Source organism: Enhydra lutris, unplaced genomic scaffold (assembly GCF_002288905.1).
Source record: "Enhydra lutris kenyoni isolate GAN:26980312 unplaced genomic scaffold, ASM228890v2 scaffoldscaffold21, whole genome shotgun sequence".
In the NCBI taxonomy this organism is placed as follows: Eukaryota; Metazoa; Chordata; class Mammalia; order Carnivora; family Mustelidae; genus Enhydra; species Enhydra lutris.
Window position 1 is genome coordinate 57,317,317 of NW_019154105.1, and position 18,853 is coordinate 57,336,169.

Below are 18,853 nucleotides of genomic sequence, written 5' to 3' on the forward strand. Positions count from 1 at the left end.
TTCAGGAGGAGAAACTTGACGATTAAAGAGCATTTTGCTTCTACAAAGGTTGCACATGCTATAAAACACATAATTAGTGTTTATACTTTCAGGTCAAGAGAGTGGTCAACTGAGTATCTTTTACTGAACCTGTTTACTAATGTAAAAAAAATTCCAGAATTTTTGTGTAATTTTCTTAGTGGAAAAACACATACTTGGCATTCAAAACAGGTAAATTGCTTATATATTCAAAATAATATTTCCAGTACTAGTAGTGCCAGAGGAAATACCATTATTTAGAGGAAATACTATTATTTGGAGAAAATAATAGTATTTCCTCTGCCACTTTTTTCATATTTGAACTTCTCATTCTGATGTGAAGGGATAAAATTTTGGAGTGTTTTGTTGACCTTGGGGAGCATTTCTTTTTTTCCGTCACAAATCCCTTTCTGCCTGCACCCACACCCCCCTTGGGTTCTCTTCCTGGATCTGTTACTCACTGTGTGTGATCCGTGTGGGGGCTATATTGTTTTCTTTGTACAGTGGAGGATTCTGAACTACACTTTCTCTGCAGTCTAAACGGAGACACAGGATAGTGCAGTGGTCAAGGACATGAACTCTAAAGCCATTCTGCCCAGATTTGCACCTCCACTCCACCATTTATTAGCTGCAAGGCCTTGAGCCGTTCACTTCTTTCCATTTGCCTCAGTTTTTTCATCTGTATGTTAATTATGGGGTAAGCCCTTTATAAATGTTTTAAAATATTTTATAGTCATCACCTCAGCAACTTGGGGAATGCCCTGCCCTAGGAGAACATAAGAAATTTGGAAAGGTTTCTTGTCTCCAGGTTGCATTCCAGAGGATGTCTCCTCATAGAAGGGGTAGCTGTCATCTGAAGCCTCCCTGTACAGCAAGGGGTGACTGGGAGAGTTCTGGTTCCCATGGCTCCCCTATGTCCCACTTTGATCTAATGTTAGACTTTTAATTTTCCTGCTTCACTTGCTGCTAAATTTGACTTTTCTAACCCAGCAATGGATGTGCTTTTCTGACTCTCTGCCTTCTTGGGTTGTTGACCACAGGCATTTTGGGGGAGAACTCTTGTCTTCCCTCTGTCTTTGTAACCATGCTGTCTTAGAGTAAACTGTGTGTCTTTCATGAAGGATTCGCTGATGGTCAAAAGAGATAGCACACCCTATCACCCTGACATTTTCTGTCAGGCCCTCTAGAGCCTGATCTCAGCAGGCACATGACTTGGAACATATGATTAGGTCAGACAACAGCAATTTAGAAACTTTGTGAACTCAGGAAAGGATCACCAGTTTCTTAGAAAATTCCTGTAAGTGCTCACTGGCCCCTAGCCTAATTTGACTTGTCCATTTACATCCAAGCTATTGAAATATTTATTTACATCACAGGCACTTTAAATGAGTTAGCATTCCATTTCCCTCCAAGCCTCATGCGATACCTGTTCTCGTCGAGGCCCCATTTTCTCCATCTGCCCCGACATGGCAGTCATGTTGGTGTTTGTGCTGCATTTTGACCTGATGGGAACAATTTATCCTGCACCCCATGGGAACAATACCCTTATTAAGAGCTAATTTTGTCATCTGTGTGAATCCCAGACTGCAGGAAATAGTAAGGAAATGCTTGCCAAAGTAGTCTTTAAAATTCCCACCAATTTGGAGAGCTACAGGTCACTTACTCACTTATTTTTTATTTTTCTCAGTCGGTTTTGAGTACCATCTGTACTCCAGGCACTTCGGCAGTGTGCAAGTGCAGAGCTTACCTCCAGAATTGTGAAGGTAATGCATTGCAAGGTAACGAGTAAAGGAGGTTGATTTTGCACCCGCATTTTTAGGGCTTGGGGGTGTGCTAGGAAGATCCAGAGATGGGAAACTGTTAGGGACAGGAAAGGGCAGGTACACTGGGAGGAGAGGCCGAGTCCAGGTAACTGTGAGTGGTCAGACTAAGCAGTGCAAACTAACTTTGGGAGGATTTCTTAGGAATGCTTTTACCTGCATCTGTGACAGACTACCTAACAGTGGCTTAAACAGGTTTGAAAAGTTTTTTGACAAGTCTAGAGAAAGGAGATCACTTTTGTTCCAGCTGATTAATGAAGCCAGTCTGGACTCAGTGTCCTTATGTTTCCATTTCGCCATCGTTGGTAAATTGGCTTTCAGTCCTCTTGCTTGTTGCCTTTTAATAGAAAGATGACAGCTGCGACCTCAGGCGATGCCTCTGCATTATCACCCAAAAGAAGAGGAGACAGTGCCACCACTTGAGTGTCCCTTTTATAAAGAATTAGAAGCTTTCCCAGATGTGCTCCTGCACACTTCCTTTTGTGTGTGTCTTATTGGCGAGAGTGAGTTCCACAGGCATCCCCAGCTGCCTAGGAGACTAAGGACAGTGGATGTGATACTTCTCCAATAAAGGAAGTGACAGATTGAGAATGGTGATTGGGTTAGTCACCCCTCACAGCTCTGCTTCTGAAAAATTCAAATAGCGATGATCAACATAGATTAGCAATAAGAGAAGCAAAAAAGGCTCAAGATCTTTCCATGTGCCTAATCTTTCTTTGGATTAAAATAAATTGATTAATTTATTTTACCTCTTAAGGAAAAAGTGTGCTAGATACATGTCAGGGGTAGGTTGTGATTATTAGGAAGACTTTTATAAAAATTCCTTCCTTTCCATTACTTCCATATGTTTATGTAACTGCTTGTCATAAAAGGTAGAACTAAAACAAAAATATATTTTTGACTTCTCCTTACCTTGTAATTTTCTGCTTTTTGGCATTTTTTTAAATTTTGTTATTACCAGAGTTATTTAATACATTTTTTTTCAAAAATGGAACTCAACCTCTTAGTCTTCAGTGGAACTGCTTTGTTGTCTTAAGAATCTAATAAATTTTGGGACGCCTGGGTGGTTCAGTTGGTTGGGCGTCTGCCTTCAGCTCAGATCATGATCCCAGAGTCCTGGGATCGGGTCCCACATCGGGCTCCCTGCTTGGCAGGGACCTGCTTCTCCTTCTGCGTGCTGCTCCTCCTGTTTGTGCACTCTTCTCTCTCTCTCTCTCTCTCTCTCTCTCTCTCTCTGACAAATAAAATGAATAAAATCTTAAAAAAAAAAATCTAGTAAATTTTCCTAAGCTTTAAATTTGTTGGGTGTAAGTATTGCTGTGGGTATAGAATGTTGTTATTTTTCCACATAGACTATTGCTGTTATTGAAATGGACAAAGTTTACCATGATACAGGAAATTGGGGGTCAAGATTCAGTAATGTTAACTTTTCTTCTCAGCTCTGCAGGTGATAGGCTAGTAGCCCGATCAAGGCATTGAACTTCCCTGGGCTTTGACTTTCTTTGTCAGAGACTATGTGGTTGGACTGGGACATCTTGAGAGAGTTGATAGTCCTTGACTCTGAATGAGTTTGCATGTGAGGAGCAGAGGAAACAGGAGCAAATGGAAAGCTTTACAGAAAGGGAAATTGTACTTACCTAGGGGAGGAACTTAGAGTTGCTTTCTTGAGGGTTCAGGGTGGGGGTAGAGGAGGTAGTATTTGGAAAAAATAATTCACAAGTCATTTTCAAAACAATGAACTTACTCAAAATATCACAGAAAGCCTTTTCATTGTTTCTCAGTGTGAGTGTGTGTTAACAAAATATAGTCACAGCCATCATTTCACCTTTATTTCAGGAAAAACAGTCCTGGGATTTCATGGTGAAACTGTATTGAGAACTTACCCAGACACACGTGTATGGCAGCCATTTCTTGGGCACCCTGCTCAGTTGCTAATTTCAAGGAAGTGAGTTTGGGGAATCATTCCCCTCAGTTCTTCTTACGATGCAACTCTTGTCTGTGACAATCCCTGACTCAGAAGTCCTACCACAAGCCTGCTCAGAAGCCAGAAAATCATGGGGATCTGCATTTCTCAGAATCTAGCATCTGGGCAGCCTAGGCTGATATTCCTGCGGTTCTGAGGCTTGTTGCCCTCCTGCTTGGAGTCAGAGGCCTGACTCTGCAGCAGTCTTAGCCTTTCTTAACTCTCTTGGAGGACAGGGCCCATTTAACAATGGCACCAGCAGCCCCCTCCAGAAGCGGGGCTTGGAGGTGATGGGGGGGCAGCCCGGCATCCAGGGCCTCATGGCCTGGGACCCTGCTACCTGTTGGACATATAGGACCCATGCGACAGTTTTAGGACAACCAGCCAAAGACTTCAGGCTCTACCCCATTCACTGATGTAGTTAAAACATAGCTTGTGAAGTTGGCACCATGAGCCTGTGTTTATTTTTTTGAATCAGTAACTTACTTCTCTTGTGTTAGCTTTGGAAAGAGTTTTAAATCTCTTTTCTTCCCTCTTTCTGGTGTGCTGTAGCAGACCATTGTGATCTCTCACTCAGACCATTATCCTTCTCTGTCCTCGCTGCTTATTCAGCCTGCTGTAGTGTGCTCATCACTCCCTAAAAAATGAGGTTTGAGCTGAGAAGGGGTGTGGTGGTGTGATCATGGCCGGCCGCAGCTGCCACACCTCATGTTCCTCAGCATGACTCTCAGATGTGCCTTAGGTCCTCAGGGTACACGCAGCCCACTGCAGCGCTGTTTGCTTTTTGCAAATGTCAAGTAATGGTCCCTGCCTCAAGGTTTGATGGGAGTAGTCAAGAAATTAATTTTGGGCAAGTGCTTACAGTATAATGGTATTTGACATGACTGTAAAAGAAGCAAGAAAATCCAAGGACCTTTCCGTGTATGTACAAATTTCTACAAATTAAAATCTTTAATTTATTTCTTTTTTTGCCTCTTAAGAAATCTATTCCTTATGTTAAAATACATGTCAGGTGTAGATTGTGATTATTATGAAGGCTTTCATCCACATTACTTTGTTTTCTGCGGTTACATACTTCTACGCAGTGTTGCTTGTTATAAAGGTCCCTGGGTCCCGGTAATCATTGTTGGCCTCTTCCTGGAGTGCAGACTTCCTGAGGGTATGAATTTTTGTATTCAGGTGAATAAAACTTATTATAGGGATGACCTTGAAGCAGTAATTGCTTTCAAAGTCAGTCATTTGTATACTTTAAATTTATAAAGTATTCTCCTAAGAATGATAATCCTTTCTTCTAATAATGGATCTCTGCATGTGGGTTTGTTAAGAACTCCTGGAACACAGGATAAAGGTATATGTTCCTTAGTAATTACTGAAGATGGTTTCTGTCCCTCTTCTATGTAATGATCACTTTCTGGCCACACAGCCTCCCGCTCACGCTGCACATGGGCATGCTCTTCTCTTTGTTTGAATTTCTGTTCCTTCTTACTGCCTGCCAAAATCTAGTGCCCCTCTTATCTCCTCTGTGGGAGATCCTTGCTAATAACTCTGTTCCTCCTCCCCTGGGTGCATGGTCCCTAGTTCTACCCCTGTTCCTTCCCACCCTGCCCAGACTTCATTTCTTCTCCAGTGTCTCTGGAGCACATTCACCAGCACTTACTACACAGTCTATGTCCAGCTCACTAGATTATAAATTCTTGGGGGAAGATGTCCTTCCTAATGACCTTTAATCCCCAGTATAGAATTGAGCCAGATGTGGTCTCTGGCTTTCAGGAGACCTGAGCTTTGTAAATTATGAGACCAGATTAAAAAAGGGAAACACTGCTTCCTGCTTTGCTCCAGGTCAGCCAGCCCCCACCAGTGGGTGCTGTGTGGTGGTCATGGTGGAGGAGATGGTATTCAGAATTGCCGGGAGATGGTTTGTGTAATTCATAGAGGCATATTCCACAATTGTGCTATTTTAATTTTAGCCATAAAATTTTATTTTGAGATCTCAAAAGGAAAACAGGTATTTTGTTTAAAAGGGACAGATTTTTAAAAGGTTAAGAAACCCTGCTCCATTCTCCAGGGAGAGATGTTGGTGTTTTTATTTATTTCTTTTGAGGTGAGTCACTTTCAAATGATGAAGAGTCGTAATAGTACGTCCAAAATGAATGTGGGAAGAGTTGGTTGTGGAAATGTTCACTAGCCTGTGATGTTTTGTGGACCAGTGTAATAGAATCAGTGCCATTTTGTAGTTTTCTTAACATTGAAGTTCAGATGTTTAAACCTATGTTAAATCTTTTTTTTTTTTCTTCCTTTTTTTTTTTTTTTTTTTTTAATATGTATAAGGGGCACCTGGGTGGCTCAGTGGGTTAAGCCTCTGTCTTCGGTTCAGGTCATGATCTCAGGATCCTGGGAACGAGCCCCACATTGGGCTCTCTGCTCAGCGGGGAGCCTGCTTCCCCCTCCCTCTCTGTCTGCCTCTCTGCCTACTTGTGATCTCTCACTCTGTCAAATAAATAAATAAAATCTTTAAAAAAATATATGTATAAGGCCAAATCGAGTAGCAGAGTTGAGGCTGGAAGGATGAGTAACAGGTGTCATAATAGAAACAGTGCTTCCATTTTCAGAGTTGTGTCTTTTGCAGGCTGAAGTCTGGCCCTGCCTCTGCTGCTCACAAACCAGGCAGGCTCTTGAATCTCACTGCAGAGCATGGGTGAGAGGGTGCTTCTCACCTCTCAGAGTGGAGGGGAGGATGGACTGAGACCGTGGGCACAGTGCCCAGGTGCACTGCGCAGTACCTGTACAACTTGCGAAGTCCTTCTGCACGAGAGCTCCTGCAAGATAGAAAGGCCAGCTGACATTTCTGTCCTTTTGGTGTTTCTAATTACAGATTTTTTTATTCTAAAGAGTCACAAGTGCTGTCTTATTAATTAAGCAGATTATTTTGAAATAATTATTTGCCCATGTAAATTGTAAGAAATCCCTACTCTGAGAATGAATTTTAAGAGAAGTATTCTCAAATTGAATATCTGTAATTTGTGTCTCGGTGTTTTTCGTTCATTTTTGTACAAAGAGCTTCCTAGTGTGCTCTTATTCTGAAATTCTCTGCAAAGCTCCCTGTAGCCATTTGAACTGTCTTCACTGCCTGTGTGGCTGCCCATGAAGGGAACTGAGTTCCAACCAGTTTGCCTCTCCAGGGACCTGTTTTTTCAGACTGAGTTACCACCCTACATTGGGTTGAGAATTTAGTGAGACCAGCATTGTTTTATAAAGGGGAAGTAGAAAATAATCAACCTGTACTCCACAGACTAAAAGTTAATCTTACTTTGGTGAAATCTTTCTTTTGGGTTTTTGCCTGTATATAAATGTTTTGAGTTTTTTTGAAAGCACAGAGTGTTTTTCTCATGGTGGATCCTGGTTAGAGCTTGAGTCTTCCTAATTGGGAAGTTTGCTTCTTTACAAGACTTTGACTTTTTTTTTTCTTTTCTAAGACTCTGGTTTTCTTAAAATAGTGGTCATACATTTTACTCAGCTATCATAGTCGGCCATATGAGAGCTGCACAATATTTAAGAGAAAAAGAGGAACAACTCAAAGAATGAGTGTTAGCCTTAGGAAGGTTTCCCACAGAAGGGTGTACAGCATTGTGTTGTCTTCTTCCTCCCTGCAAAAATGCACAGACTGGAAGAGCAAAAGCCATAAATTCCAGTGTTTGATTTTTCTTGAAATATTTTCATCATGCTTTGTCATGCAAAGTAACTGAAGGTGTGAAAGTACATACTATGCTCATAATATACACCCAAAGCTTTTAGTTCTTAGTAACTTATTTTCAAAGTTAGCAATAAATCTAAATATGTGAAATTTATTTACCTTTTATAAGTTTGATTCATTAAATGTCTGTTTGCATTTTTTATGACACTAGGCAAATTAGCAAGCGTTAGCACAAAGATAATTGTGTTAACCCCCATGCCTGGTAAAAGTAGGGGTAAGATCTCTTTGCTCTGGGGAAACTGCTTTAGAGAGAGAGTACAGGGCCTGGGGTCAGGCAGACTCTGGCTTGAATGCCAGTTCCTTTACTCTGACCCCCAGCCTTGGGCAGGCAGGCGTTCAGCTTCAGAGCTGTGGTTTCCTCACGTGCCAACTAGGCATGGTAATAACTACCTCAAAGAGCTGTCAGGAGGGTTAAGTAGCAGGCTCTTCCTCCGTGTTGGGAAGATGGAGCACAGAAGCCACTGCTGTCGGGCCCCTCCAAACTTGGGCGGTTTGGGGGTGGCATGGGGTGCACATGAATTAACTGAGAGATGCCCATGCGGTGTCCTGTAGGGTGCCCAGCTCATCCTGCACCTGGTATGGTATCTTTGCCTCCTTCAAGAATGAATGTTTTTACGGTTCCATCTTGTTCACTTTATTAGGAGATTGTCTCACTCTCATCTGTAATGGATTTGCAGGATCCTGTGCCTTAGGATAAAGGACACCATCTGAGCAGCAGACACTCACTCAAGTCCACGATCCCACGTTTCCAAACCCTGAAAGATATTTCTGTTGCTTTTCTTGTGCGTTGTGTGTTCTCACTACACGAGTGCTTTCTCTCTACCCAGCTGCAGTGTCCACAGACCACAGCCACTTGCTTTCCCTCCGGTTTTATGTGGCAATCTATTACACTGATGGCTCCAGGCCATCCATGGTCAGCATCCCATGTGAGATTATTGTTTGCCCACTTAGTTTGCTGGGCTACTTTAAAGTGTGAAGAGAAGGGCCCGGTAGACTTCTGTTACTGTTGTGCACCATGAACAATGCGAATACGAATTCTAAGCCAAAGAAAGGTAGCTGTACTGTTCTTCTTTAAGAGAGAGATTTAGTCTTCATAATTTCTTTCCTCCTCTGTGCTCTTGCTCTGCTGCTTCCTCTGGAAGCCTCTTCCTTCTTCTGCCCAGTCTGCCCTCTCCATGTGGCAGTCGCCCTCATCTTCTCAGATGTCTTTATGGGTCTCCTCTGGAGCTTTTTCTAGATTTCCCCATTTTGGTTTGGCCATTCTTTCTCTAGGGCTCCCCTCTTCCTTGAAAACTTAGTTCTGTCATAGCAGCAGTCTCTGTGTGGGTGGCTCTGTGCTAAAATGTGAATGAGCTTAGTGAGTGCGGAAACCCCATCCTGGTGTCCTGCCTGGCTTTTTGCCTGCTGGGCTGAGCATGTTACTTGGCCCATATTAGCAGCTTTGTAGATGTTGGGTGAATGAGTAATGTGCTCATCCCTAGTGGAAGGTCAGGAGAAAGACAAAACCACTTACTCTCCTTCCCAGTACGTGATCTCTTGTTGCATACACTCTGAGATACATTCTGGGATGTGCAGGGTTCTAGTAGTTTCTGCCTTTGTAGTGCAGCCAGCAGTCCACCAGGAAACAGGGAAAGGCTTCTTGGTGACAGGGGAGTAACAAATATGGGCCACCAGCTTTCTGTGGACCATGCTGTCTTTTACAACACTCCTTTGTATGTAGAACAAGGAATCAGATACAGGACCTTAGCTATGCTGGTGACAGATAGGATGCCTGACTGGCCAGCAGCCTTGGAGGGAAGACTGGAAAGTGGTTTGTAGCATATGACTTGGTACTTTTGTTGGTGTGTGTAGTGAATCCAAATTGTTTTTTAAAAAAAGCTGTTAGGTTCTCTATATTCTGATTGAGAAATCTGGCCCATACATGTACATACTCTTTTGAGACATTCTTGCAAAAAGTTAATAAAATGTGTCCTTTCTTTTAAAGGTTTGCTAGGGCTGCTGTCACAAAGTGCTGCAGACCAGGCAGCTTAAACCACAGAAACTTTTCTCACAGTTCTGGAGGCTGGGAATCGAGATCATGATGCCAACAGGGTTGATTTCTTTCGAGGCCTCTTTCCTTGGGCTTATTATAGATGGTGTCTTCTCTCTGTGTCTTTGTATCATCTTTCCTTTGTCCCTGTCTGTGTCCAGATTTCCTCATCTAATAAGGACACCAGTCACATTCGGTTAGGACTCACTCTAATGACTTCATTTTAATTTAATTACCTCTTTCAAGAACCTTTATCCAAACATGGTCACATTCTGAGGTACTGGTGGTTAGGACTTCAACATAGGAATTTTGGGTGGACACACTTCTGCCCATAACATTGTGGATTTTAACTACTTAATAAATTTGTGTAGGACACTACATTGCCTGAGGTTACATGGAGTGTTTTGTGGGAGGGCACGTAGAACATACCATGTTTGTGTATCAGACATAGAGAAAGTCATTGATCCTGCAGTAGCAGAGTGTGGTAGCCTGGGTGTGGCAACTTCCCCAAGCCATCAAAAGACTCCACCCTCCTGTGAAATACAGTCCTGCATTTAATGGGACAAAGGTATAATGTTACAGGAAAATAGGAAGGACCAGACAAGTGCACAAAAAAGGGGAAGAGGTACAGACGCTAGCAGCTATTCCTCCAATTAATAATGCCTTCTGAGTACAGCAAATTTGAATGTACATGAAATTATGTTAAAATTAGTAATCATTTTATACATTTGTGGCATAAAGACACTATTTTAATCATCTTTCTCAGTCTTTCCTGTCCATGAAGCACTCTGATACATAGAGACAGCAAAGTCCTTGAGAGTCAAGTTAGAGTTAAAGGTTCTAGCTGAAAGATTTTCTACAGTATCTTTACAGTTTGAGGAAGTCCATATGAGGTGTTTCAGAGCTGTGGTTGAGGGCAGATTATCTCTTGAGTAATTGACTTTTCTGGGTGGTAAACCAAAGGCTCTGGGAGAAGAACTACAGACTTGCACTTTGAAGAGGACTTTTCATTAAATGTGGCACATGTACCCACGTCCAGTTACTAACTTGTTATTCACATCGCTAAGTTACAAGGAACGAATCCCCAACATTGTTTAGAAATTCCTCTTTTGAAACCTTCATCAACAGTTATTTAGAGAGTATTTATTTTACGTTTTGTTTTTTTGTTTTCTTCTCTCCTTTTAAAATCCAGCTCATGGTTTTTGGAATCTTTCTGTGCCTGGATGCATTTCTGTATGTGTTCACCCTGCTTCCTTTAAGAGTTTTCCTGGCACTATTCAGGCTCTTCACTCTGCCTTGCTATGGCTTAAGGTAAGTTTAAGATTGTGAGCTATTTCAAATGCTTAAATTATTTTTGCTACTCGTAAAAGTAGTATTTTACTACTTGTAGTTGTTAAAGTAAATAGTCACTTGGATAGATTTTGCAGAATAGGGATAATTTATACAGTTTCATTCATACTTTCGCCTTAATGCATGAACTAATGCTGTTTATCTTTTTAATGAATATTATATAATGTGCTTATATAATATTTGTACTTTTTCCATGCATACTTTTTTTCCAAATGGTTTTGAACTAGAACTTTGCTTTGGCCAGTACAGTAATATTAATAATGCAGGCGGCCACGTAGAAGAGTGGGAAGGCATGGGGACTAAGAGCCAAGGACCCGGTAGCTACTATGCTACTATGCTGCTCACCCAGTATATTTGTGTTCGTGAAGTCCCTTGACCTCCGAGGCATCGTCTTGGGTTCTGGGCTGGGAGTTATCAGAATCTCCTAAGGAGCTCTTACTTCAGGGGCTCCTCTTCCTCTCATTTAAGAATCACTGTCTTAGTGGCCTGGGGAGCCTTAGTTAATGATTCCCGATGAGAATCCCTCCGATTTGTGAACGCAGAACACTCTCGAAGACCATTGGCCTGGTGGGAAGGCTCAGACAGCCCAGCCTCACATTGATTAGCTGGTGAGGTGTGGGCAGCTGCTTAACTTCTCTATTCTCTAAGCCTGTTTCCACATCACAGTAAAAAGGGGATGTTGAGAGCCTAGCCTAGTCTACCACAAAGATGAGAAGTGTAAAAAGAATACCCAACATGGTGCCTGTTCACAGTAGACCAGAACAAATATTAGTTTCCTTCCTTTTCTATCAAAACTAGGAACAGGAAGATGAAAATGTTAAGCTTACATGAATCTTAATGCTTTATTGGTCTTGAGGTTAGAAGTTTGGGTTTTACAGTTTTCTTTTTTTGTACAGACATGTCAACATGTCTCCACTCTGTGGAGTCATTCTCTAGTATATTATTTTACAGTTCTTAGGGTAGTTGCCCAAATGACATTTCTCACATGGATCACTTTTCTAGACACATTTCATTTTGAAAAAGTTTTAAAATGCTGAAATGGACAATAATAAGTAACTTCATTTAACTATAAAGTAGGTGATTATTTTTTGGTATATAAAAATATAATTAATGTAATTATCAATGACTTAACCATGGAAACTGAGGTAAAACATTGATGGTCAATATACAAAATTATGTGTTGAGTTTTTTAAATGACTAAAGTCTTGGAAAATTCTCTTTTAAGTGGTAAATGGGCATATACTTAATACTTACTAAGCAGTGAATAACACATACAGTCCCTTTAGAAGTAAACCTTAAACAGTTTCAATAGGGAAGATACCCTTGCAATATAAATTGGAAGAATTTATGGTCGTGATGATCATATTATGAAAAGAGAAAAATTCTTTGCCAGATTACGTGGAGTAAAACAATGGTCATCAACCATGATCACATCACTGTTCTTTGTGATACTTGACATGCTGTAGCCCTGCCTACTAGAATGAGAGAATTATGTGGCATATTTTATTAATTACATGTTAATCAAGTGGAAGACTCTTTTAGGGATATAATCATCAGCTTTAGGATAGTCAAGTATATATACCTTTGGGAGAATTTTTAATGCTTTATTCTTTGTAGCAAACCTTTTTTTTTTTTTTAAGACATCTGTAGCATGATACTTTTAACATTAGCAAAGCCAAATCTCATATGTTTTTTTTCTTTTATCACTGGGGGCTCAATACAATTATGGTTATTTTAGCTTTGAGAAAACCAGAGAAAGTATCTAATAGGACATCACTAAATATAAATCTTCATGTGGACTACATAGCCTAGATGGACACATAGAAATTTGGATAGAGCCATGTGAAGCTACCTGAGGTAAAATAACTAATGCCACATAGAGGTGTTCACGTCTGCACTGTGAGCTAAATTGACTTTCTACTTATTCTTGATCAACAGTATGCTCCAGCCTATCTCTAAGTGAATGGCTTTCAAAGACATAGGGTGTTACATATGGCTGTTGGCATGATGAGATAAAACATTATAGGGAAATATATCCTAAGAACTCTCTTCTAAAGTGGATCCTTCCCTGGGTATGTTAGTACACAGTGGCTGCTCATGGAATGAGGGACAGTGGTGATTTGTCAGTGTTTCCAAAGTTCCTTTTTAGCCTCTGTTTGAAGACCCATCTGGTTATTGTACAAGACATCTAGAACTGTGTCATTTCGAGTGTTCCTTGTCACTGGGGAGAAGCAGGGCACCCAAATCGCATGAGAGAAGTCTTTCACTGTTTGTTCTGAAAACTAAAAGGGATGCTGCAGAGAACTGCCACATCTTCAGTCCTCGCCTCCCATTTGCTTTGTTGTGAGTGGCCGATGGATCCTGGAGCCGACCTTTTCTAGATATTTGAAGATTTTTTTTTTAGATATAAAGTAGAGGTGGTTGCTTTTGTATATTACTTTAAAATACTTTCGGTCTAAATTGAGTAGCGTTTCAAAACAAAATTAAAATGTGTTCTATTGTCAAGGTTTTAGAGCTAAAATGACACCAGAGGGCAGTGTGTCACCCCACATGTAAGACTGTTCCCTTGTCCTATGAAAACCATTCGTGCCATTTCTGCAGTTTGGACCAACTGAAAAATTACATTTTAGGCGGTCACTAATAAATATATGATGTGTATATATAATGTGGAATGCAGCTAAAATTACATAATAGAACTTTAGCAACTTTCTATATTCTGTGCAAGTGTAGGTCAGAATACACAGAATGAGAAAATACTGCCTTACCGTCTTAGTATTAAGTATGCTTTATCAAAACTGAGTAATCTGTGCTTAGAGTAGTGTGCATTGCAATTTATATTTTCTTAGAGAGCAATTTAGAAAACGGTGTCTTTTTGAGCATTATTTTTAAAACTACCAAATTTGAAATGTTTAAAACTTGAACTATAACGAGAAATATTATAGTAATAAAGCTATTACTAATATTATGTCTAAGACCTTTTCAATATTTTAGGAATATAAAAATACATTTATTTTAACAAAATTATTATTTAGAAATAGCCCAAAATCTGCCTTCTTTTACCTTTTCTTTCAACATTCTCTACTTCCATTAAAGGTTGATTTGTCTCACCTGTAGCTGTGCTATGTTCCATCTTTTTCAGCAAGCAAAAAGTGCTCTTTCCTTCAGTCTGACTTATTTTTTCAAAGGGATAGAAAGAAATTAAAAGAAAAATAAAGAAGTCAATTGTGGGTTTTTTTTTTCTTCCAACTGTTCCCTTATCCTTACATTCCTATGTGTCTTTTTATAAGAAAGTCATTATGTTCCTACTCTCTTAGTTCTTTTTAATTATCCCCCCCCAAAAGGGGGGAAAGGGTATTTAGTGGAGTAATCAAGATGCTGACATGAAAACCATGATTTTGCAGTGTCTGGTACTGTCCGTTTCAGTATGACATCAATAGTTGTGTCAGGTTGTAGTCTTCTTTCCATATTTGTGAGTAGAGTGCTTGCCTCCTCTGCTTGCAGAGTTGTGTCTGGTACAGCGTGTGTGAGTGGCTTTGGAAAACTGACAGCCTCCCAGAATTTCTACTTTAGAATTTATTCTTTGGACCTATTTCTGAATATTCTGTAAACTTGCCATGGTTTTTGGGTTTTGCCACTTTTGACAACTTAGTACACAAGGACTTGGCCTTTCACTAAAGCTAAGTGCCAGAGGAATCCTGCTCACCCTTATGAGAACCCAGCCTTCATTGTGACTACCCCACTGGCTGGCACTTGGCCAGCTTTTGATCCTGTTAAAATATTGTTCATTTAAGAAGCTGGCAGGGTGATTGTTTTGACTTGGTAGGTGTGTTTGTGTTACCTACAAAGGGTCACTGCTTCCATAAAAAATTTAATAATCTCAGGAATACTTATTTGAAAGCCTTTTACTAATGAATTAACAATCTTGAAAAGTCTTCGCTCCCAGCTATTTTGTTGGAGACTAAAGTAAATAGAGAAATATATCCAGATTGTGTATAAACAGATCCCTGTGTTTCTTCCCTCTTTTGCATTTAAGGTAGTATCATTTTTAGAAAGATATCCAAGAAACTTGAATATTTTCAATGACATGGAAATCGGAATTAAATTTTGATTCATTTGATTCATTGTATGAGGTACAAGTGTTTCTTGGAAGAATGAAAGTATTTCATTTTTTGGAAGAGTAGACTGCTCTAATTATGTTAAAGAGGTATCAGATCTCATATTTCCAAGTTTGCTTATAGAATAAATAAAATAACTAATTGCGGAAGTATTTTTTATTTACCTGGCATTTTTATGAATCTTCTCTGCTCAAACCTGTGACTTCACTTTGTGTTTTAGAATTCTCCATAACATTTGAGTTAAAAGTTGAGGGAGACTGTAGAGAAAATAGTGCTATCTGGTGCCAAGAACTGAGTTATTTTTGAAAACTTTGCTCAGATATTTTAGATGGTATTAAGTGTAGAGTAGGCTTAGGTAATAAATGCCAGAGTGTTTTTCTTTTACTATCAGAGCAAATAAAATCTGTACAAGCAAATTTTCTGATCGCACTTTGGTTTTAGGCTTTAGAATGCTTACTTGAGGTTTTGTGGACTTCTTTGTGTTAAAGAGGCAATAGTGTCTTTTTCCTCTGAGAGTTTACCCCACAGAAAGGCTTTTATCTCTCAGAAGAATGGTGAATTTCAAATGCTTGAGAGTTTCTTAACCTGTTGGACTTCCTTACTTCCTTCAAGATATTTCACCCGAAATTCACTTCACACACACACACATACACACACACGATTTTTCTCTTCAACATAAGCCTCAGTTGTGCCCTAAATGGTTTAATATCACCCTATAACACGTGAAGGGAGAGCCCATGGTGGCTTTCTTTGGGGAAACAAGTATGTTTGCAATTTCCTCTTACCAGGGTTGATCTGCGTGGGTGATATGTAGAGAGCAGTATATTTGTTTTATTAGAGAGTCTTCATAAATCAGGTTTTGTTGTCCCCTGTTTCCTCACCATGGCACTCTAAGTAGCGTAGCAACATTACAACCTTCTCTCTTTCTTTCTCTCTCGTGAATCAGACCGAAGGGAGGAGCACTTTCACTTCCTTTATAGAATGGAATGTGGTGTCACAGGGACTCCTTGTGGTGAGTAAACCCTGATTTTTCCTTCTCTACTCTTGGCCAAATTGACATCCATGCAAACAGATATTATAATGGAAACAACAAAAACAGCATAGGCAGACGTAAACATTTAAATGAGAACGGACACCTGAGGAAAACGTGGTCTCTATCCTTACTTAGTCCTAAAGCTTTGTCCACATTTTTGCAAGATTTGACCATGATCTTACCTAATATAGGAAAATCACTCAATCAAATGATCTTCAATTACGCTTGCTGCTCTAGACCTTGAGAGCAAGTACTTTTTCTCTAATGCTGTAGCAGTCAACTGAGCTTATAATAAGTTCCTTCCATGTAAGCAGTTTTTATTTTGCATTACTCCATAGCTTTATTAAACCAGTTGGGTTTTTTCCTAGTATAGTCTGAAATTATTTTAAAGCCCAAAGACTTTAATCATTCAGCCTCAGGACTTAGTAATTATTTTTCTACTATATGTTGGGAAAACTTAAGATTTAAAATACTGTTTTCTTTCTTTTTTTTTTTTTTTTTAAAGATTTTATTTATTCATTTGACAGCACAAGCAAGGGGAGTGGGCAGGGAGAGGGAGAGGGAGAAGCAGGCTCCCCCCTGAGTAGGGAGCCAGATGCAATGTTCAATCCCAGGACCTTGGGCTCATGACCCAAGCCGAAGACAGATGCTTAACCGACAGAGCCACCCAGGCACCCCAAAAATACCATTTTCTAATTAAGGAAAACATCTTAATCTCAATACTTTATTTTAATTTACTTCAAAATTATAAAAGGACTTCTTTTTTTAAAATGGGAACCATATTGAATATTTTACTTTTTCTTACTTTACATTCTTTCATGTATACAACAAATAGCTAAAAGTGTTAAAAGAGAAAGAAAAAAGATTCAGTCTGTGTATTTTATAATGAAATATCTCATGCCAATAGCTTGACACGTTTCTACACCAATTTGAAAATCAACCAGGCAGGGATTATCCCATTTTTCTTACACATCTCTGTTGCCTTTTCTTTTTTCTTGATCTTTTTCTAGGCTGCCAGTTTTTACTTTAATATTAGCATGTTACCTTCTGCTACTGAGCAGGAGGAAGAAACCTAGTAGATCGTCTCTGCCCACTGCATTGTTCGGTTCCCATGAATCTCCAAGCCCTTTGAAACGAGCAGTGCTTTAATTGACAATTGCGCATATCCAGTGGAAGTATTTGAATGACTAAGAGATGATACTTAGAAATGAGAAAATGTGGTTTCTGTATGAGTGGCTTAACATGAAAATTAAAAAAATATTTTAAGTTCCGCTGAATATCTTGTTTAATGTTAACTTGTCTTGCCATAACTCACAGCCAAACCTGTGAATTAGATTAGTGGGTTTTTCACTTTGTCTAGTAGCTTATTCCACTTATTTATGTGTTTATGTGAGATGTCCAGCATTTGCAAAATGAATTGCTAGTAACTACCGTTTAACAGACGTTTATAAGGAAGAACTGGAATGTGAAACTGTTGTTGGACAGCCAATTCCAAGTTGATTGGCAAGGCTGTAAATAAGCTTCTTATGGAGTTGGAAATGCTTATCAGATAGTCATCTAAAAATATCCTGACAGAGAAGGAAACAAATACTGGGACTGGTTCAAGTTCTTTTAATCCTGAGAATTTATTTTGAGGTCAGGTCTTTTCTTACTCAGAGATGCTGCGAGACATACAGATGTCTTCTAAGGTGCCACCTTGGAAATAGTTTTTATTTTTGCAACCTTTTTTAAAGGGACGTTTATAGGAAAACAAGAGTCTGTTTCTTAGGAGTTCTGCTGCTTTTATTCTTTATTTGAATAATACTCCTTAAAATCAGAGTCATCTCTGGAGCAACCACTTCGGATGTTAGCAAAGGAGATTTTTGCCAGAGCAGGGAGCACACGGAGAGCCATGGATCCAGTGAAATATGGTCCTGTTTTTTTCTCTTTTTAGAAATGAAGAATAAAAATGAGCTGTCAGCACAGTGATAAGTTATATCATATTAAATTATACTGAAAGAGAAAGGGTACTGAGTTGTTGATTTAAAAGTTCTTTTAAAGAAAAGTCTCAAAAACAAACAAACACACACACACAAAAAAAGGAAAGTCTCAAATGGTAGATGGTAGTAATGAACATGCCTTCTAGAGCCAGACTGCCAAGGTTCAGATCCCTGCTTCTCCACCCCTTGACTTAATAACTGTCCAGCTGTGGGTATATTCCTGATTGCACCTTGCCTCATCTGTAAAACTGAGATGATCTATATAGTACCTTGCCACAGGATTATTGTGAAAACTGAAATGAGTATATTCCAAGTGCCTCGAACCAGTGCCTGCGACATAGTAACTGAAAATTGTAGCATGAGGTGTTTGTAAAACTTTTTTGTGGTTTTACAACCTGGTTTGATCCTAGACAAGATAAAGCTAAATTAAAGTTGTTTATGCTTGCTTGATTTTAAATTTTTATCATCTTAGTTCAAAATGTGCCATACTGTGTTATTTGGGTATATCTATTTCCAATGTTTGTTAGCTCTAATTTGCAGCGATGTCTTATAATTAATACACCGTTCCTTCAGAGACACACATTAACACATTGGCCCTTTGTTGTATATGTTTATGAAGACACACAATTGGATATGATATATATAAAAGCCTTTGTCTCTTAAATAAAATCACTTTGCTGAGATCGCTTAACTAAATAGACGCCAGTCTAGTACCAAAAGCTCTAAGTATAGTTTTCTTTAATTAGTTATCAAAGTCACCTTAGTAATTAATGCAGAGTAATTAATACTGCCCTA

At 39.5% G+C, this 18,853-nt stretch overlaps 1 protein-coding gene across 3 annotated transcripts in view; it reads left to right on the plus strand.

The window, feature by feature from the left end:
• Nucleotides 1–18,853, plus strand: part of LOC111149202 (transmembrane anterior posterior transformation 1) — a 55,707-nt gene that overhangs the window by 13,474 nt on the left and 23,380 nt on the right. For all 3 annotated transcript variants that reach the window (XM_022506147.1, XM_022506148.1, XM_022506149.1), the window contains one exon: nucleotides 10,774–10,892. In XM_022506147.1, coding sequence (XP_022361855.1) covers nucleotides 10,774–10,892 — 119 coding nt within the window. The remainder of the gene's footprint in view (nucleotides 1–10,773; nucleotides 10,893–18,853) is intronic.